The 22,592-nt window shown below is 34.5% G+C and overlaps 1 protein-coding gene across 1 annotated transcript; it reads left to right on the top strand.

The window, feature by feature from the left end:
• The first annotated feature begins 578 nt into the window (after positions 1-578).
• On the top strand, positions 579-22,321 carry LOC123541131 (zinc finger CCCH domain-containing protein 13-like). Its single transcript, XM_045326537.2, has 4 exons — positions 579-765; positions 12,799-12,940; positions 14,090-14,239; positions 19,794-22,321. The coding sequence occupies exons 1-4, from the start codon at positions 759-761 to the stop codon at positions 20,059-20,061; spliced, it is 567 nt and encodes a 188-aa protein (XP_045182472.1). The 5' UTR covers positions 579-758; the 3' UTR covers positions 20,062-22,321.
• The last annotated feature ends 271 nt before the right edge of the window (positions 22,322-22,592 follow it).

Below are 22,592 nucleotides of genomic sequence, written 5' to 3'. Positions count from 1 at the left end.
ATATCTTAACATAGCTCAAGAAACACCCTGGCAGTAATAAACATTATCATTAGAACTCTGTGACATCTTCAGAGTTATCACCTGAATTCCGTAACATTTGAAAAATCGGGCATAAAATTGTTTAGAAAGTGATTTATGTTTGCAACTTTGCGCTAAAATTATTCTATTGCATGTGGTGAGGATGAAGAACGTGAATAAGAAGAATAATATGTATGAATAAGCAAACGATTTCGATATTTTACTCAAAATGTCTTCATTTCAAAGAGGTGGCGCTGATTATTAGACTAAACAGTTTTTTCTGACGCATAGCACAAGACATCAGGCAATCTTGATCATCAAACTTTAGTTTTACACCCCATTCTCTCTATTGAAAGATAAATAATTACCATTTTATCCATCGATTCCTTGGCTCGTCATTCAGACATCAGAAGAACTCTGTAACGTTTTCCAGGAACTCCGTAACAGTTATCAGAAGAAAACATGACAGGTTATCAGAAGAACTCCATCCTTCGTGTAACACTTCCTCCCCCGTGGAAGTACGGTTTGGTACGGGAAACAGGATTAACCGATTATAACGCATTCAATACTTTCACTTGACACCGGTTAGAAGTAGAGGAAAAAAAAACAACAAAATAAACAAAATATTTTACAAATAAAATGCATTGACAGCCGAATATTAGATAAATGATTATACAGAAACTATTTTGGTTGATTTGCAAGAAGGCAAAGACCAAAGATAAAGTTCGATTACAACAGACATGGAAGGTAAATACAGTGTACTGCTTCAGGCTGAACACCACTAAATCCGGCTGCTCTAGGTCTATAAATCCACTTAATTTAGTCAGGAAGGTCTAATACGGGGAGTAGAAACTCCGTATAAATCAATACATTTATCTGTACTATGCTGTCGTCCATACCTGTAAATATCGACCAGTCGTTAGCGATCGATATTTTGTTTTCGCCACTATCGATTAGCGCGTAATTAGCATATTACCTCATGTTAATCATGGAGCTATAACACTTATTGTTCAAAGGGTTTACCAGTCACATGTTAAGTGGCGATAATTAGATGATCAGAGATTGATCTAAGGGGATTCTGAAGCAAAAACAGCATGCGACTGCATGTGGTGATATGCTTAATTATTATGAATTAACTCGAGCTCACTTCCCTAAAGAAATATTTTACCACGTAACTTCAAACCTTTATCAAAGGGCCGATTTTTGTTGGATTTGAATAAAAAAAATGGAAAATAACAGAAAGCTGACACTTTTCTTAATCTTTTAGAGTCATAATTATTGTTTATAATGTCAGATTTGTACATACAGAAACAAACATTCTTCTTGAACGTAGGGAATGTATCAAACGAAATTGTTGTTTAAACTCCAAAAATTTGTTTAATAAATTTAATCTTAAAACTGATGTGTGAAAAATACAATGTATTTAAATTAAAATAATATTTTTTTTAAAAAAAAGGCCGACAACGAAGTCACATTTAGTATTCCGAACTTTTAGATAAAACTGCAGAAAATCATCTAGGTTTAACACGCATTTAAATGGTGAAGAACAGAGCAATATTATAAACAAATATTTTCAGGCAACAGTTTACAGTTTTGACTTGCTATTTTCACTAAAATATGTCCTAATTTTTTTATTCTAAATACTCTGAATCAACAAGGGAAATATCATGTAAAAAATGACATCTTTCTTTTTGGGTAAGACAAGTCTAGATTTAGCCATTTTCACAGGGTGAAAAGTAACATTAATGTAGATATTTTCCATTTAAAAACAGATGCAGGCAATAATTTCATGGCAGAACTTTTGTTTTCAACAAAAAATTCAACAAATGCTTTCCCAGATTTTCACTGAAAGGACGAGTTAAACTGTAAGGCGTAAGTGTTTGAGTAATAGCAGAATAACCTACGGCATACGCTTCGATTGGACGACAGCATCAGATAAGATAAATGCCGGTTTCCAGTCCCCGTATCAGTTGTTCCAGATTTAGTACAGTTTTTCGACATTTTCTTGCATATCAGATTTTCAGAGACCTATCCCAAAAAGAACTATATCTCTACTTTAGAAAGAAAATGAAAAGGGGGTGTTGACTTTTATATAAGAAAACTAGAATGGGCAGACCAATGCTCGTCGTAAAAACTACATATTTTAAATCTAAAAACTAATTTTACATTAACTTACTGACTTTTTTATCTTTAGTTTGTAGAACAATCTGTGAGTATTCAACCATATTGTTTACATATTTCTAGTCACACCATGACGTAATAAGCGGGAGCTAAAAATAGTACCAGTAAAACCACAGGCCCCATCTAACGATATCCTTATGGTATAGCATTTATATAGTAAGAAAAAAGAAAAGGTAGGACACTTCCGAATACCCATATTCTCTTATTCATTAATATATGATCGATTTCAATAGAATAAAATTTAAACATTAGTTAGAAATATTAATTTTAACAAATATACCACAAAAAATGTTCAAATAAGTTCTATTACAGCTATAAAATCCATGTTTTACATTTTGAATCGAGTCCAACATTTGCTTTGCTCCGCTGTTTCCGGATCTACGGTGCGAATATCCTCAGCGATTTCATTGGTTAATAGGTATAGTTTGACAGATACCGGGAAAAATCGATATACCTCGGCTATATACCTTCATCATCATTACTTCAATAGAACTGAATGAAAAAATAGCGGCAAACAATAATAAACAAAAATGTCAATTCAGTTAGACGAACTAAGGAGCGCTGCTAAGCATGGCCACAACATTATTATATCGGGCTAAGCCGGTACAGAATATAAATTTTTCAATTTATTTTCACAAAATTTTATACCTTCGATATCGAAGGTTTATTTTTGACCACCGCAATAAGGACTACAAATTCACTCCCTTGCAAACCGGATGTATACAAGCAGGGAAGATGTAGAAATCTGAAGTTCGTGGAAAATCGCCGATTTCTTTAAAAATACACTAGTGAAAAAGGTTAAACTTATGCCGTAGGTTTATTACAGTAATATCAAATAATTAAGTGTATCGTTTGAACCGTCCGTTCTATATTAGCTTCAAACCAGATCTGGTGTTTCGGAAGTGTCCTACCTTTTCTTTTCTTACTATATAATGCTATACCATAAGGATACCGTTAGATGGGGCCTATGAGTAAAACATGTGCGGTTTATGCGGAAGTATACCAACGCACGGCGTACGGCATATTAATCTGCAGGTTGTAATTTTGAACTTATAATTTATGCATTAAAGTGAAGTATGAGATATATCTAACACAAGACATAGGTTGTATTGATTAGCTGATTTTTTTTAAGTACATAAACATGTACGTAAATTACCCATCTCTCTATTCTGCATCTATTAATTGAATAAACACATTTTATACAACAATTATCTCAAGGAAGATAATTTATCACAATTCTGTGAATCTAACTTCAAGAAATCGATAACTTATGATATTTGATGATTTATTTCCATTATTTTTGGAAATCTTTTCAGAAGTGTCATTAGTACACATAATATATCAATTGCTTGAACAGCATAAGCTGCAGAAAAGTGCAGTGCAATGGGTACGTATAAAATGCCATGATAAGGGTTTATGGTTTATTTAAGTATAAAGAAATAAAATAATTCAAAAAAACAATTGGTTTTTTTTTTCATAATTCTGCCTGCAAGCCTTGCATCGTCTGCTCTACTGTGACCATACCGGAAATGAACCGCACTTGAATAAAATTACGCGTGATGTAAACAAACGAGAAGGGACTCACAAGAGCTGATATTTTAAATATATATTAAGAAATTCCCAGAGAAACGTGATATACGCCGAGCGTTGGTATGTGCCGAGCATTGGTCTGCCCACTCTAGTTTGTTTAGCCTTGCTCATTTGGCTTAGGCGTAAAAAAAGAAATTGTTTGTTTCCGGTATCCTGACCTACCCTAATTTTTTGGCCCTACCCTAAATGTTTTTATGGCCTTGGAGAATTTTTTTTTTCAACTTTTTAACAAAAAGTTGCAAAACTGCACTTTTTATGATTTAAACATGACCAGTGATGTTAGAAATCAACTTACTGAAATAATAAGATGTTCGAAAGCCATAACCCCCTTATTTGTATTCATTTTTTGACACAAAAAATAATTTCTGAAAAGTCTCCCTTAATAAAAAAAAAATAAAAAAAAAAAATTTCCGACCTAACTACCCTATTTTTTTTTTAGCATGTTACTGGAAACAAAGAATTGTTTTTTTAGGCCTTACTGGGATGACTTATTTTATGATCTGATATTTTATAGTTGTCATCCCTCAAAGCCTTACCTGTATCTGCATTTTACTGTTAGGAAAAATTTAAATGTAAATATTCAAACAGCGTTTTTTTTTCACCAAAATGTTCGGCGAAATTCGGCCCCATTCCCCCCTCAAAATAGTATGTTTTTTCCCCTTTCCGATGCATAAAATTCCCCTCCAAAAATACAAATAAAAATGCCAGTAGGTTAAATCATAATTCACTAGTTTGTTTTATTTATTTTCATATAGAAAACGAAACATCTCGCGTTTTGTTCACATCAACACCTGTTGGAGTAACTTTCCTTGATAAATCAGTAGCATCGAAATGCTTTATTATTCTGCACAACAACGCTGTTGAATGTTAGTCTGTAAATGATTTGCATTCTATTTGCTTGGCCGGGTAGTGTTGAGTTTTCCATCTTCTAGTCAGTCAGGGTTTGATTTTATGCTTTGGGAAGGTGCTACTACTAGTCCTGGGTTCAAATTTAGACAAGCATACAAGCTAAATGCTAGTGGAATTTTGAAATAGCTAGTGGGTTTGAAATGTACTAGCTAATTTCAGCTAGTCAATAAGATAACAAGCAAATGTCTTCAGAGCTTTAATAAAGTTTGTTTTGAAGGTACACATTTTTCTTCATGAAAGGAATGTATCATTTATGTTTATATGTTATTGTTCAACAAAAATGGCACAAGCTATTTTAAGCTAATAGAAAATATTTTTGTTTGTGACTGGCTACTAACAGAGATCAATTAGTAAGTTTTGGCCAGTAAAATATTAATAAAGTAATTAAATATTATTAACTTTGGCCAGTAGCTTTTCATTTTAGCTAGTGATCAAAATGGGCACTAGCTAATTTCAGCTAGTACAAACTATTGTTAAATTTGACCCCTGTAGTCCAACGCATACACATTTTTTACAGTTTGTTTTACATTGTGACAGGTCAGATGTAACATTGCAAATGTCAGAATTTGACAGAAATTAAAAAAACAGCCACTTACCGACAGCTTGTTTAGGAAGGGACCTAATGTCTGTTGTAAATTTTGGTAGTCTAATGGATGTCTTATCCTCCACATTTGAAAAATTTATTTGGTTATCTGGTATTGATATGCTACATTATGTTATATGTCATGTCACATGCTCTTATGGTCCCTGAATTTTGATTTAAATTCACTTTGGACATGGGCAGACCATTGGCTTCTTCGTTTCAATGAATCAAAGTGTGTGGTACTCAGAATAAGACAGGCTATACAGTTTCAATATTCATTAAACGGAACACCTTTGTGTGAAGAACCTTCTCAAAGAGATTTAGGGGTTACTATTTCAAATACATTAAAGTCAGAATCTCATATAAAAGAAAGTGTTAAAAAGGCTTACAAAAGAATTGGACTTATCAAGAGATGTTTTACATGTTATACACCCGAGAAAATTAGAACTTTATATACTACCATGATACGACCGGTGTTAGAGTACGGTTCACCTATATGGTCACCTCATCTAAAAAAAAGATATAAATCATCTAGAGTCAGCTCAACGTCAGTGCCTTAGACTTGCTAATGACACGATTACTTTACCTAGCTTAGAGCAGAGAAGAAATAACCAGGATTTATGTGAAACTTACAAGTTAACTCATAAGCTTTATAAAACTGATAGTAAAAATTCTTTACATTAAGCCGAATGTCCAAACTAGAGGGCATGATCAGAAATTTGAAAAGAAACATACAAGAACTGATGTTAGGAAATACTTTTTTGCTAATCGTGTTATTGACTTATAAATTAAGTTACCCCAAAGCATTGTCTCAGCGACATCCTTGAGCAGTTTTAAGAAGAAATTGAGATCCACACCTGATGGCGAAGTGGATAATCCAGAAAAGACAAAAAAGTAAAGTAAAGTATGCATACCTGGAACCAATCATGTCATCGGTCTGGATCACTAAAGAGCTTTCATGTTAATTCATACCCTCTAACTTAATATCTGTAGAAAGTCTTGTTTAATGTGAAAAATTAGTATTTACCTCACAGTTCACTTCGTTCAATCCACCATGAAGCCACTTGTATGTAGAATCATAAAATAACAATGTACAAACTGGATAAGTGTAGCTTTTTAAAAACACACGTCAACTGGTATTATTAGTTTCTGGATGAACAAATCTTCCCTGGCACTGAAGCCTTATTTTGTTTTACCCTCTATAAGACACCAATTAGTTGGTTGAAAAAACAAAAACACTTTTGAACTTTGTCTTCATGGCCGAACTTTGTGCAAAATCATTGGCCACTCATCTCATTTTGCAGTGTTCATGAAGGACCAGTAAATATGACTCTAACAGTAAAATACAGGGTTTTTTTAAGGGCAGCAACTACCAGCTGAAAAATCGATACACACCTGCAAGCATCCAGTTGAAATATTGGTCAGACTTACTTGCTGCAATAAATTAAACATTAATATTCATGTAGAAACTTTTAAAGAAGACTAAAATCTTCAGAAATAATTGATGTAAACAGGTGCGAAGAGAAATTTACCCTGACACTGGTTTCAATACACAGCGGACTGCGGATAAAACTAAATTTCAGAAACAAAACAAAATATACATTAAAAAATTGTCAGTGAGGCAATTTTATGCTTGACTGTCAACATATATTCATTATAAGAGATGTAATCATTACAGATACTTTGTATATGCACCAGAAAATGTTCCCAACAGATATCATTAGGGATTTCCTAACAGAAATATGCAGAATAAGTTTAGACGTGATGGGACAGCGACAGTCAAAAGTTATCACACTGTCCTGAAACGTCCTATTATTTGGACTACAGTTTGTTAAATGCAACCCACTGAATTTACTCCTTTTTGCTTCTTTCAATTTCTCTTTTCGAGATAAAGTAAACCCAGGGAGAGAAAATACCAAGGCCCCTACTGGGGCTCGAACCCCGGACCTTGTGAGACTCGAACCACGTCGCTAAAGGATTAACCTAGTCCAATTAATAGGACGTTTTGGGCAGACTGTACTCAGGGCACTCAGTTAGTGGAAAGTATAGTGACTTTGAGCAAAAATTATTTGTATTTAATTGTTAGGATGAACTGATTTGAATGACCATATCCAAGGGAAACAAATCCATATGTAATTTACATAGTAACATTGGCTTTACCTCCCTTTAACTTTAATTACAAATTTGTTTCAACTGATGTTTTTAATTGGGTTTTCTTTAATACATCTATTCTAAAGGTTACTTTAACTCTAATAACATGTCTTCAACACATTTTTAATAAATAATAGAAATTAATAAATACTTTAGGTGTCTTTGAGTGAAAAGACCTTTCGCTAAACAGCCTGTAAGTTATAACAAATACAATTTACAAAAACTTCTCTTATCTGGCATGTGGGTGGTTTTCAAAATAATGAAGCAAAAGTGTGACATAGGGGTTGAAAATTCAAACTGATTTCTTATGGTTGTCACCTATTTTTTATGATAGCAAATACTTCAAATTTGAAGGAAATAACTTTAAGAAAGTGTTGAGAAATGCCAATCAGAAAATATTTCAGCCTTTAATTTGAAAGTTCAGTGAATTTCCAGTAAGATGGGTGATAAATGTTGCATGGTTTTATGACAAGGAAATATGTATAACAGTAATTTTTTCAACATAAATGATAAGTAATGGGTGTATGTGTATGGTTTGAAACTTATTTAATCATATGTTTGTGGACATTGGTTTTTAAAATCACCCTTTCTGCACAAATCTGACATGAAAATAAAACTTTACCTATAAAAGTTGTTGCTGAATGCAAAATAACTAACATATAATTATAAAACCTATTTTTTTCTCACACTTTGCATGTTTATAAACCACATGCCAAATTTCAAGAATGTCCAGTAATTCTAATTTCTAGAATTGTCAACTCAAAATTGAGTTATTTTACAGATGCACAGGGGACACATACTGAAGATCAGTGTAATATTCATCCATTATTAGTTTTCTATTCATAAAAAGACTAATGGTAATCAACTTTAGACAAATACTATTAAAAAATTAGTTTATTCCACAAAATAACTACAAAATTAAAAATTTTCACTACAAAAACATGAAAATTCAACAGAATGTAATGCTTTAAATGAAAAATAAGTGACTTTATACATAACTAACACATTGAAATCATTTAATTTACATGCAATGCTATTCATAGTAGAAAAATGACAAAATGCCACGCATGATAAAATGGAATAGTTAAATTCATACATACTTCATAATTTTACTAAAAAGGGTGCACAGGGGACAAATTGTATCAAAAAATTTATTCATAGAATATGTTCATGGTAAGTAAAATTCTTTTAACTACATAATATTTACTAGTGAACATTACATATTTAGGTAAACTTAAGAGCCTAAGAAGCAATAAAATTGATGTTTCCACTTTTAAACTTGAAAATTGGCAACTTCAGAAAAAAATGCAAACAGTGAATTTTAAATTGTCCAGGGTTTCTTATATAATGCTAAATTATCAAGAAATGCCTAAACTTTGCATTCACACTGCTAAGAATATAGAACTGCCACCGCAAAGTACAGGAATGCTATGACAATTGATATATGTCAAAAAGGGTGCACAGGGGACATCACTTTTGGCTCTGTGAATGTTTAACAGTCAGTAATATGTGAAGTTGAACACTGCTTTTGTATCTGTTGTAACTCCCTTTCAAGGAAAATAAAGCAAAATCCCATTTTAATTAAAGAATAAAAGAAATCTGACACTTAACAACTGAAAAGGTGCACAGGGGACATTTTTAGGTGTATAGACACCCATCAAGTTTCTGAGAAAGTTGATTTATTAAAGAAAAAAATCATAATGTGTCTTCACAGCTGAAAGGATAAAGATCTTATTAAAACATTAAGACTTCAGAAAAGTAATAAGGTTATGAAATTGTAGTGTTCAACATTTAAATTTAGTATTTTTTTCACTATTTTTTGTGAAGGGGGTTCCTTCACAAGATGTGAAATATTGGTAACAATAAGATGTAGGTAAATGAAAAGAAGTATTTTATTTAAATGTGCAAAGTTTAAGTTACATAAAAAGGCCAAAGCTGTAACAATAAAACATGGTTTTAAAAAGTAAGCCACAGTTGAAAACCATACTTCATGTAAAATGTCACACTTTTTTGGGTGCACAGGGGACAAAATTAGCTATATAATTTAATATAACTTCAAAACTGCTTGAGCCATCAAGATAAAATTGCACACATTTATTGACTACATTGATTTGGATATAATTTGCTCCAAAACACATTCTAAAACTAAACTGAATTAAAGTAAGGTGAGAGAGAAGAAAAAGCTTCATTATTTTGAAAACCACCCATGTGCCTTGCAGATGTAATTTTGACATTGTTTTAAATATTGTACAATTAGCTTTATTTTGTGACAATCAGACATTTTTTTTGTTGAAATAATTAAGGGGAGAAAACTCTAATGTGACAGCGACTGCAAAACGAAAGAGAACAAGTCTTAGAATTGAAACAAATTAAAATTTCATCTGTTAAATGATGTTCTGAATGTTCCAGCTAGGATGTTGCTCTGTGATTCCGATTTAAAAAAAAACTAGGTGTGCTGCAAATTGAAGGCAGAGTGAAACAGCTTGGTGTAATATTGTACACAAGATATACTATGGTAAATGCCAAAAAGATATTTGACAGAACATTTTACAAAAAATGTCAAGTGCATACATACAGTACAAGGAAATTTTATTTCAATGTTTTATTTCCCTTATGTTAACAATGTGTCAGCAAATATTTTTTATTACAAAAGTATTTTAATGTGGAATTCTTTAGTTATAGCTTTAAGAGTGATGTGAAAAGGCAGTTCCTAAGTAAATACTAATTTGGTAGATAGTATTGAAAGTGGTCAATACTTTAAGGTTTAGCAGTATATCACAAAACAACAGAAATTTTTAGTAAACTAACAGCATCTTGACAAACAACTTATCTTTCCAATACATGTTTTATTGTTCTGTCCCATAGAGTTGGATACTTAAAATATTCTAAAGGAGTTGTCCCCCTTTAAAAAAGAATGCCATATGTAAAGAAATGAATGTAAACAATTGTCAAAAGATGTTTTACCTAGTTATGTTAAGTTTAAACACTGGTTTTAACACTGTTGCAAATGCGCATCAAAACGAAGACATGCAACAACTTTTTAAAAATGGTGAGTTTTTAAAGGCACTAAGCTGTCCAGAAGTGTGGCCCCTTCATGCAGTCCCTTTCTGGAATTAAATACATATAATTATATGAGTAAATTGACAATGGTTTTGTAGAATAATATGAAATCAATGTTTTATATGCTGTTAAATTTTCATGTAAAACAATGCTTTCTTTCTATGATTTGATGATGTTCGAACTTTTTTCTCTGAAACATGGACCTAACTCTTGAATTGTCTTTTTAGCTCACCTGAGCCAAAGGCTCATGGTGAGCTATTGTGACCGCTCAATGTCCGTCGTGCGTCGTCAGTCCGTCAACATTTCCTAAAAAAATCTTCTTCTTGAAAACCACTGGGCAGAATTACACCAAACTTCACAGGAATGATCCTTGGGTGGTCCCCTTTCAAAATTGTTCAAAGAATTGAATTCCATGCAGAACTCTGGTTGCCGTGGCAACCGAAAGGAAAAACTTTAGAAATCTTCTTGTCCAAAACCACAGGGCCTAGGGCTTTGATATCTGGTGTGTAGTACTGTATCAGCTAATGGTCCTCTACCAAAATTGTTCAAATTATCCCCTTAGGGTCAAATATGGCCCCGCCCCGAGGGTCACATGGTTTATATAGACTTATATAGGGAAAACTTTGAAAATCTTCTTGTACAAAACCACATGGCCTAGGGCTTTGATATTTGGTATATAGCATCATCTAGTGGTCCTCTACCAAGATTGTTCAAATTATCCCCCTAGGGTCAAATATGGCCCCGCCCCGGGGGCCACATGGTTTATATATAGTGTTATAGAGGGAAAACTTTGAAAATCTTCTTGTACAAAACCACATGGCCTAGGGCTTTGATATTTGGTATGTAGCATCATCTAGTGGTCCTCTACCAAGATTGTTCAAATTATCACCCTAGGGTCAAATATGGCCCCGCCACGAGGGTCACATGGTTTATATAGGGAAAACTTTGAAACTCTTCTTGTACAAAAGCACCTGGCCTAGGGCTTTGATATTTGGTATGTAGCATCATCTAGTGGTCTTCTACCAAGATTGTTCAAATTATCCCCCTAGGGTCAAATATGGCCCTGCCCCGGGGGTCGCAAATTTTACATAGTCAGAAACCATATGACCTAGGCTTTTGATATTTAGTATGATGCATTGTCTAGTAGTCCTCTACCAAAATTGTTCAAATTATGCCCCTGGAGTTTAAAGAGGCCCCACCCAGGGGTCACTTAGTTATTATGTGAGTTATGTAGGAAAAATACTTAAAAAATCATCTGATCCTATTTCCAAGACTATTTAATTACAATTACCTGATGAATCATGACCCCAAGTAATATGATGCCACTTGATTGTGACCTTGACCTACTGTCTTGTTTTTTAAGATACAGCCTTGAAATATTGAAGACTTACGCAGTTTTGCACACAAATCGTAAAACTGAATTTCATTGACCATGAATGTGACCTGCTGACTTTCTTAATGTTTTATCATCAGTTTGACATTTGAAACATGTAGCTCATATTACTCAGGTGAGCGATCCAGGGTCATCATGACCCTCTTGTTTTACAATTGTACATTTTATGAAGTTACAAAATAATTTGGTACTTAAACCATTTACATGTAATATTTTCAGCCTAGTATTTTCTTTTTACCAAATGTGGATAAAGTTTCCTGTTTAGTGTATATTAGCATCGTCATATTACTGTTTGGCTGTTGTCACAACCTTGACCTTCACCTTTTTTGTTAATAATAGACCATAATATACTAGTATGCCTCTGCTGAGCCAACAATTGAATGATACCTTACATGGTAGGAGGTGTGGTCTAGGATAATAGAAATTCACTGTATTAAATCCGTAACTACTTAACAGTTAATTTAACTCTTGTTCCTTAATTGGTCATTCTTTTGTTTTCAAACATTGGAATGACCACCTGTTATACCAAATTGTGGGGACATCCCTCTGTCCGGAGCATAACTTAATAACCATTCAAGGTATATACTTCAAACTGGGCATATAGGTAGCTTGTGATGAGAAGATATCCACTCAGTATCTTTAGTTCTGATAGACTTATTGTTACCAATTTGATGTGTGGATAGCTTCTGTTGGGAGTAAGGCAGGGCCTGTAGTCCAGTTAATGCATCATGGTCACTGTAAATAAAATAGGAAAATAGTTTCTGCAAATCTTTACCAAGCTTCCTGGTGTTCCTGCATTCCTTGTCTCAAAGCCCTGTTGTGGATTTTATATTTATTATTCCATCAAGCATTTTCAGGGAGCATTGTGTCATACAGTTTTGACATTCTTGTTTTTTGTTGTTGTTTTTTTCAGCCATAAGAATAGAAGATCCGATAGATATAGTTATTGGTAATGATGTTGCCATGGAGATGGTTGTTGATAATGAAGCTCTGGTTGCTACAGAAGCATTAAATATTACTAATGATTGTGAGGACTTCGATGAACAGCAAGAAAGGTAACCCATGGCAGTTAGCCAGTTTCTACATTCATGTACATGTATATATACTGTGAAATTACAATTTTGTTAGCATAAAATTTCCTTGATTTGGTCAAAACAACTTATTTTCTGGGGATTTGAATAACAAGGTTCACAAAATCTACAAGAATTCATGACTGTGAATAATGCTGATTTCACAGTATTTTGCTTTGACAAAATAATTAGGAGAATGAGAACATGTATTTTTGTGCATTTACTAACCTTAAGTCTGCTGTCGGCAAGTGATTCTGCTGTTGAGGCCAGTGCAAACCAAGATCAGCATGCATGTCCGTTTATATTTAGCATACTTTTTCTTATATTTTTGAAAGGATGGTTGATTGAATGTGCATGTAGGCAATTTAAGCTCAGTTTTAAGGGAGCTGATCTGTATTTTCCTGTACCTCAAACATTTTAACATTCTTGCAGCAGTTTATTCCCTTGAAGTCATGATTTTTAGCTTGACTATTCGAAGAATAGGGGAGCTGTCGGCGTGAGCGTTAGCATTAGTGTCACACAAATGTTAAAGTTTGCGTACCACCCCAAATATTTTCAAAGTCCATTGAGATATTGCTTTGATATTTTGCATACTTGTTTACCATCATGACCCCAGTCTGTAAAAAGGAGGAGGCAACTCTGTCAAGCATTTTGACTGAATTATGGCCCCTTTTCGACTTAGAATATGCTTATTGTAATGTTAAAGTTTGCGTACCACCCCAAATATTTTCAAAGTCCATTGAGATATTGCTTTGATATTTTGCATACTTGTTTATCATCATGACCCCAGTCTGTAAAAAGGAGGAGGCAATTCTGTCAAGCATTTTGACTGAATTATGGCCCCTTTCAACTTAAGATATGCTTACTGTAATGTTAAAGTTTTACTCATAGCTTATATTATACTATCAAGCACTGAGAATAGTCCAGCGTGCTGTCCACTGACAGCTCTTGTTTTTTATACTGGGCACAAGACTGCAACATTGTGTGCAATCAGGGGTATGGTTGGAAGTTTTAAAGTTCTTGCAAAGAAAGTATATAATAAAACAAATCCAGGAACTCTTGCTATGATAATAGAAGAATGGTATACCCAAGCCAGAAATAATAATTGTAAACAATAAGAAATATTTTCTTCAGATTCGCTGTCAGATCTATTTCAAGTGCAGAAGAAATAGTAAAAGATCTTGAGCAAATTTCGTCATGCCAGCAATCCTATGATGCAATAATGAATAGAAGGGTGAAAGAATGTCTAAAGAAAAGGAAGCAGAGAGAAAACAAGGAATATAGGTACAAGTTTGAAGCTTATTATCCCCCACCAATGAAATCGGGAGGGGGGTATTGAAATGGCATTGTGCGTCAGTCCGCAGCCATTTCTCAGTAACTACCGGGTAGAATTTCATAAAACTTGAAATGAACATGAACCAACATACTGCTATGATGCCCGTCAAGTATTTTTTTGGATTGGTCAATTTCCCTTAGAGTTATTGCCCTTGATATAATGAGAAATCTACGTCTGCAGTCATTTCTCAGTAACAAGCTGGTAGAATTACATGAAACTTGAAATAAATACGAACCAACATACTTCGATGATGCCTGTCATTTTTAGCTCACCTGTCACATAGTGACAAGGTGAGCTTTTGTGATCACGCAGTGTCCGTCGTCCGTCCGTGCGTGCGTCCGTAAACTTTTGCTTGTGACCACTCTAGAGGTCACATTTTTTGTGTGATCTTTATGAAAGTTGGTCAGAATGTTCATCTTGATGATATCTAGGTCAAGTTCGGAACTGGGTCACGTGCCATCAAAAACTAGGTCAGTAGGTCTGAAAATAGAAAAACCTTGTGACCTCTCTAGAGGCCATATATTTTAAAGATCTTCATGAAAATTAGTCAGAATGTTCAACTTGATGATATCTAGGTCAAGTTCGAAACTGGGTCACATGCCATCAAAAACTAGGTCAGTAGGTCTAAAAATAGAAAAACCTTGTGACCTTTCTAGAGGCCATATATTTGTCAAGACTTTCATGAAAATTGGTCAGAATGTTCACCTTGATGATATCTAGGTCAAGTTTGAAACTGGGTCACGTGCCGTCAAAAACTAGGTCAGTAGGTCAAATAATAGAAAACCCTTGTGACCTCTCTAAAGGCCATATTTTTCATGGGATCTGTATGAAAGTTGGTCTGAATGTTCATCTTGATGATATCTAGGTCAAGTTCGAAACTGGGTCACGTGCGGTCAAAAACTAGGTCAGTAGGTCTAAAAATAGAAAAACCTTGTGACCTCTCTAGAGGCCATATATTTCATGAGATTTTCATGGAAATTGGTCAGAATGTTCATCTTGATGATATCTAGGTCAAGTTCGAAAGTGGGTCACGTGCCATCAAAAACTAGGTCAGTAGGTCACATAATAGAAAAACCTTGTGACCTCTCTAGAGGCCATATTTTTCATGGGATCTGTATGAAAGTTGGTCTGAATGTTCATCTTGATGATATCTAGGTCAAGATCGAAAGTGGGTCACGTGCCGTCAAAAACTAGGTCAGTAGGTCAAATAATAGAAAAACCTTGTGACCTCTCTAAAGGCCATATTTTTCATGGGATCTGTATGAAAGTTGGTCTGAATGTTCATCTTGATGACATCTAGGTCAAGTTCGAAACAGGGTCATGTGCGGTCAAAAACTAGGTCAGTAGGTCTAAAAATAGAAAAACCTTGTGACCTCTTTAGAGGCCATACTTGTGAATGGATCTTTCTTCATGAAATTGGTCAGAATGTTCATCTTGATGATATCTAGGTCAGGTTTGAAAGTGGGTCACGTGCCGTCAAAAAGTAGGTCAGTAGGTCAAATAATGAAAAAACGTTGTGACCTCTCCAGAGGCCATATTTTTCATGGGATTTGTATGAAAGTTGGTCTGAATGTTTATCTTGATGATATATAGGTCAAGTTTGAAACTGGGTCAACTGCGATCAAAAACTAGGTCAGTAGGTCTTGAAATAGAAAAACCTTGTGACCTCTCTAGAAGCCATACCCTTGAATGGATCTTCATGAAGATTGATCAGAATGTTCATCTTGATGATATCTAGGTCAAGTTTGAAACTTGGTCACATGCCTTAAAAAATTAGGTCAGTAGGTCAAATAATAAAAAACCTTGTGACCTCTCTAGAGGCCATACTTTTCATGGGATCTGTATGAAAGTTGGTCTGAATGTTCATCTTTATGATATCTAGGTCAAGTTTGAAACTGGGTCAACTGCGGTCAAAAACTAGGTCAGTAGGTCTAAAATTATTAAAATCTTTTGACTTCTAGAGGCCATATTTTTCAATGGATCTTCATGAAAATTAATCTGAATGTTCACCTTGATGATATCTAGGTCAGTTTTGAAACTGGGTCACGTGCGGTCAAAAGCTAGGCCAGTAGGTATATAAAAATAGAAAAACCTTGTGACCTCTCTAGAGGCCATATTTTTCACGAGATCTTCATGAAAATTAGTGAGAATGTTCACCTTGATGATATCTAGGTCAAGTTCAAAACAGGGTCACGTACCTTCGAAAACTAGGTCAATAGGTCAAATAATAGAAAAACCTTGTGACCTCTCTAGAGACCATATTTTTCAATGGATCTTCATGAAAATTGGTCAGAATTTTTATTATTATTAATTGGTCAATATTCCTTACAGATATTGCCTTTTAATTGTTTAAAAATCCACAGATTTGTACGTAACAAACCAACCAATTAGTAGAACATTTTTTTTTTTTTTAAATTTTTAATTTTCCATAATCAACATGACTTGTGAAGTTTTGTTCTCTCACCCGGTCAGCCCTGCTGCTCCCCCTTCCCCGCCCCCCCCCCCCCACCCCACCAAAAAAAAAAAAAAGCATTCATTTTCTGTTATATTGATTTTGACTAATGAAATTATTTGCTTTTTGCCGGATATATTTTTAGCTCACCTGTCACAAAGTGACAAGGTGAGCTTTTGTGATCGGGCGGTGTCCGTCGTCCGTCCGTGCATGCGTCCGTAAACTTTTGCTTGTGACCACTCTAGAGGTCACATTTTTCATGGGATCTTTATGAAAATTAGAATGTTCATCTTGATGATATCTAGGTCAGGTTTGAAACTGGGTCACGTGCCTTCAAAAACTAGGTCAGTAGGTCTAAAAATAGAAAAACCTTGTGACCTCTCTAGAGGCCATATATTTCACAAGATCTTCATGAAAACTTGTCAGAATGTTCAACTTGATGATATCTACGTCAAGTTCGAAACTGGGTCACGTACCATCAAAAACTAGGTCAGTAGGTCTAAAAATAGAAAAACCTTGTGACCTCTCTAGAGGCCATATATTTCATGAGATCTTCATGAAAATTGATCAGAATGTTCACCTTGATGATATCTAGGTCAAGTTCAAAAGTGGGTCAAGTGCCTTCAAAAAAAAGGTCAGTAGGTCAAATAATAGAAAATCCTTGTGACCTCTCTAGAGGCCATATTTTTCATGGGATCTGTATGAAAGTTGGTCTGAATGTTCATCTTGATTATATCTAGGTCAAGTTCGAAAGTGGGTCACGTGCCATCAAAGACTAGGTCAGTAGGTCAAATAATAGAAAAACCTTGTGACTTCTCTAAAGGCCATATTTTTCATGGGATCTGTATGAAAATTGGTCTGAATGTTCATCTTGATGATATCTAGGTCAAGTTCGAAACAGGGTCATGAAACTAGGTCAGTAGGTCTAAAGATAAAAAACCTTGTGACCTCTCTAGAGGCCATACTTTTGAATGGATCTCCATAAAAATTGGTCAGAATGTTCACCTTGATGATATCTAGGTCAAGTTTGAAACTGGGTCACATGCCTTAAAAAACTAGGTCAGTAGGTCAAATAATAAAAAAAACCTTGTAACCTCTCTAGAGGCCATACTTTTCATGGGATCTGTATGAAAGTTGGTCTGAATGCTCATCTTGATGATATCTAGGTCAAGTTTGAAACTGGGTCAACTGCGATCAAAAACTAGGTCAGTAGGTCTAAAATTATTAAAATCTTTTGACCTCTCTAGAGGCCATATTTTTCATGAGGTCTTCATGAAAATTAATGACAGTGTTCACCTTGATGATATCTAGGTCAAGTTCAAAACAGGGTCACGTACCTTCAAAAACTAGGTCAAAAGGTCAAATAATAGAAAAACCTTGTGACCTCTCTAGAGACCATATTTTTCAATGGATCTTCATGAAAATTGGTCAGAATTTTTATCTTGGTAATATCTAGGTCAAGTTCAAAACTGGGTCACATGAGCTCAAAAACTAGGTCACTATGTCAAATAATAGAAAAAACAACTTCATAGTCAAAACTGAGTCATGTGGGAAGAGGTGAGCGATTCAGGACCATCATGGTCCTCTTGTTTTGAAGGAAGGCAAAAGATACTGGCAAGTCAGGGTACCTTGTGACAAAAAGTTATAAATTAAGGTCAAGATCACCGTGTTTCTAAATGTTGAAAAACATGTAAGCCAATTTGTTAGAAAAGAGCTGTTTACATATTAAAACTTTATTTCTTGAAAAACCTGTGTTTGGTTTAATTTCTACAACTCTTGTTTTTAGCTCACCTGTCACATAGTGACAAGGTGAGCTTTTGTGATCGCGCAACGTCCGGCGTCCGTCGTCCGTGCGTAAACTTTTGCTTGTGACCACTCTAGAGGTCACATTTTTCATGGGATGTTTATGAAAGTTGGTCAGAATGTTCAACTTGATGATATCTAGGTCAAGTTCGAAACTGGGTCACATGCGGTCAAAAACTAGGTCAGTAGGTCAAATAATAGACAATCCTTGTGACCTCTCTAGAGGCCATATTTTTCAATGAATCTTTATGAAAATAGGTGAGAATGTTCACCTTGATGATATCTAGGTCAAGTTTGAAACTGGGTCAACTGCGGTCAAAAACTAGGTCAGTAGGTCAAATAATAGAAAATCCTTGTGACCTCTCTAAAGGTCATATTTTTCATGGGATCTGCATGAAAATTGGTCAGGATATTCATCTTGATATCTAGGTCAGTTTTGAAACTGGGTCAGGTCCGATCTAAAACTAGGTCAGTATGTCAAATAATAGAAAAACCTTGTGACCTCTGTAGAGGCGGTATTTTTCATGGGATCTGCATGGAAATTGGTCAGAATGTTCATCTTGATGATATCTAGGTCAAGTTTGAAACTGGGTCAACTGTGGTCAAAAACTAGGTCACTAGGTCAAATAATAGAAAATCCTTGTGACCTCTCTAGAGGCCATATTTTTCAATGGATCTTCATGAAAATTGGTCAGAATTTTTATCTTGATGATGTCTAGGTCAAGTTCAGAACTAGGTCACATGAGCTCAAAAACTAGGTCACTATGTCAAATAATAGAAAAAAAACGACATCATACTCAGTTCATGTGGGGACAGGTGAGCAATTCAGGACCATCATGGTCCTCTTGTTTACTGTAACTTTGGTTGTAATATGATTCATTCCATTATTCTAATATGCTTGTCTCTGTTAAAACACTCTTACGTTAAAATGATGCTACGTTTATGTGCGGTGATGTCAATGTTTTTGTTGCGACCAAGAAAGAGCGCGTCTGTATTTTGTCAACTGTTTTAGATTAAGGGCATATTAGAATCGAAATAATTTAAAGCAAAATTGTGTTTTAACACTATTTATACTCTCGGGAAGTAATATGTTGTACAAATAATTTTACTCGGGCTGCACCCTTGTGATATTATTATGCCCGGTAACCGCCCATTGTGCATTAATAGTGTTAAAGCATTCTTTTGCTATAAATCATTTCTTAAATATTTTCACACTGAAAAATCTTGAGTAATTATTCTTGAAACAGAAAAAGGGAAACCGAGGTAGCAAAACAGAGAATGGCAAATAAAAGATCTAACCCAAAGTACAGAGAACTGGAAAGACAGAGGGACAGAGAAAGAAGGGCATTGGCAAGAAAGAACAGTAGATTCAGAGAAAAAGAAAAAGCTCGGGATAGACTTTATAGACAGAAACACAGACAAGGATATAGGACTAGTGAAAGTACTGAGCATATTGGCGATTTCTGTAGTAAAGCTGTAGCAGTGGTTGTAGAAAGACAGGAAATTATTGTTTGAGGGTGTATGTGAAATTGTGTCTTTTGTGAAGAAATTATCAGGCATTTATGATGACTTTGTGTTGGTACTGTAAGATAAGATCTTTTCGTGAGAGATTAGTTTTTGCTAATTTTGGTTTTCTGATTTATTTTGCTTATGTTATTTAAAGTGCAATCTTTGGATTTATATTCACTTTTATGGAAAAAGTTTTAGACTTTTTTGACAGATTTGTAAGATTTTTTTTGAACAATTTTAAAGTGTCTGCAATTACAGTAAAAAGTGAAACAAATAAACTTCCAGTTTTTAGCTCACCTAAGCACAAAGTGCTCATGGTGAGCTGTTGTGATCACGTGTCCGTCGTGTGTTCGTCCGTCCATCTGTCGTCAACAATTGTGTTTAAACAACATCTCCTCCAAAACCACTGAATGGATTTTGATGAAACTTGGCCATGATGTTCCTTGGGTGGTCCTCAACCAAATTTGTTCAAACGGTTACACTTGGTTGTTGGGGCTGCCAGAGCTAAAAATAGAAAAAAACTTCAAACAACATCTCTGATGGTCTGATTTTGAAATAATTTCACACAAATAGTTCTTATGTCACCCTCTACAAAAAATGTTCAAATTATACTGACTCATGAAAAATCATGGCCGCCAGGGGGCGTGGTCACTTTTCCCTATATGTACATAGTGGAAATTTAAAACATCTTCTTGTGGGAAACTGCTGGCCCGATTATAAAATAATTTTACACAAATGGCTCTTATGTGACCCTCTTCCAAGATTGTTCAAATTATTCTGATCCATCAAAGAAAATGGCCACCAAGGGGCATGGTCACTTTTTCCTATATGTACATAGTGGAAATTTAAAACATCTTCTTGTGTGAAACTGCTGGCCTGATTTAAAAAAAAATACACAAATGGTACCAAGATTGTTCAAATTATTTTGATTCATCAAAAAACATGGCAGCCAGAGGGTGTGGTCACTTTTCCCTATATATATATATATATATATATTTATATGTAATTGAAAATTAAAAACTCTTCTTGTGTGAAACTTGTGGCCCGATTTTTAAATAATTTTACACAAATGGTCCTTGTGTGACTCTCTACTAAGATTGTTCAAATTATTCCAATTTGTCAAAAAAACATGGCCGCCAGGGGGCGTGGTCACTTTCTCCTATATGTATGTAGTGGAAATTAAAAAAATCTCGTGTGAAACTGCTGGCCAAATTTTAACATAATTTTACACAAATGGTCCTTGTGTGATCCTCTACCAAGATTGTTCGAATTATTTTGATTTTTCAAAAAACATGGCCGTCAGAGGGCCTGGTTACTTTTCCCTATATGTATATAGTGGAAACATTACAAATCTTCTTGTGTGAAACTGCTAGCCCGATTTTAAGATAATTTTACACAAATGGTCCTTGTGTGACGCTTTACCAAGATTGTTCAAATTAATCCGATTCGTCTAAAATCATGGCTGCCAGGGAGCCTGGTCACTTTTCCCTATATGTATATAGTAGAAACTTAGAAAATCTTCTTGTATTAAACTGTTAGCACAATTTTAAAATCATTTCAAACAAAATTGATTCGTTAAAAAACATGGCCGCAAGAGGGTTGGTCACTTTCCTTCAACAATTTCATTAAACAACATCTCCAAAATCTCTGAATGGACTTTTATGAAACTTTACAGAAATGATCTCTGGGAAACCCTCTTTCAAAGTTATACAAATGCTTCCGGTTCATTGAACATATGGGTCTTTTTGGTAAGAAATACGTTTTCAGCTTTCAGAATTTAAAAATCTTTTTCTCTAGAGCATTGATACTTGGCATGCGATATAAGGGTGTGACTCTCTACCATAATTGTCTAAATCATTGCCCGAAGATAAAAAATGGCCATGCCCCTGTGTGTGACATGTACTTATATATAAAGAACTTTAAAAATCTTCTTCTCTGAATCAATAGTAACTAGAGCCTTAATATTTGGCATGTGATATCAGAGTTGTACAGTCTACCATAATTGTTCAAAATATTGCCCTAAGTTTAAAAATGTTTGTGACATGTATATAATATAGGCTAACATAGAAGAAATCTTTAACTTTGTACTTGTACCATTATGTTACACAAGCACACTTGAAGCCTTGTACACAGGTGAGCGCTTTAGGGTCAATGACCCTCTTGTTATATAAGCTGTTACTTGGCTGCTGGCAGTCAAGATTACTTATGTTTTCCAACAGTCAGCATATTGATATGAAAACTGAGTAATAAAAGATGAAAATACAAATATTCTTTTTATGTTCATACAAGAAAGTTTAAAATATCATGAAGTAGGGTACTCTAAGAATGTTATGTTATGCATTAGAGATGGTACCTAAGAAGTTTTAAGGGAAACAACTCTTAATTGACCAATAAACTAAAGCTAAAATAAAACAGTGGTCAAAAGGGAAAGAAAAATTAAATAAGTTTTTTTTCCATCAACTGTCCAGGCTGACAAAATATGACATTCATTTCTTTGAAACTCTTTGTCAGCAAAATAGAACATGCACACTTTTCTC

This window comes from Mercenaria mercenaria, chromosome 16 (genome assembly GCF_021730395.1).
Source record: "Mercenaria mercenaria strain notata chromosome 16, MADL_Memer_1, whole genome shotgun sequence".
Taxonomy (NCBI): Eukaryota; Metazoa; Mollusca; class Bivalvia; order Venerida; family Veneridae; genus Mercenaria; species Mercenaria mercenaria.
The sequence above is the reverse complement of the archived record's forward strand: the minus strand, read 5'-3'. Positions and strand labels throughout refer to the sequence as shown.

What these genes read in the sequence shown, in the direction of transcription:
- LOC123541131 (XM_045326537.2), top strand. An exon ending in TTCGATGAACAGCAAGAAAG is followed by an intron (nt 12,941 to 14,089) that starts GTAACCCATGGC and finishes TATTTTCTTCAG; the next exon opens with ATTCGCTGTCAGATCTATTT. An exon ending in AGAGAAAACAAGGAATATAG is followed by an intron (nt 14,240 to 19,793) that starts GTACAAGTTTGA and finishes TTCTTGAAACAG; the next exon opens with AAAAAGGGAAACCGAGGTAG.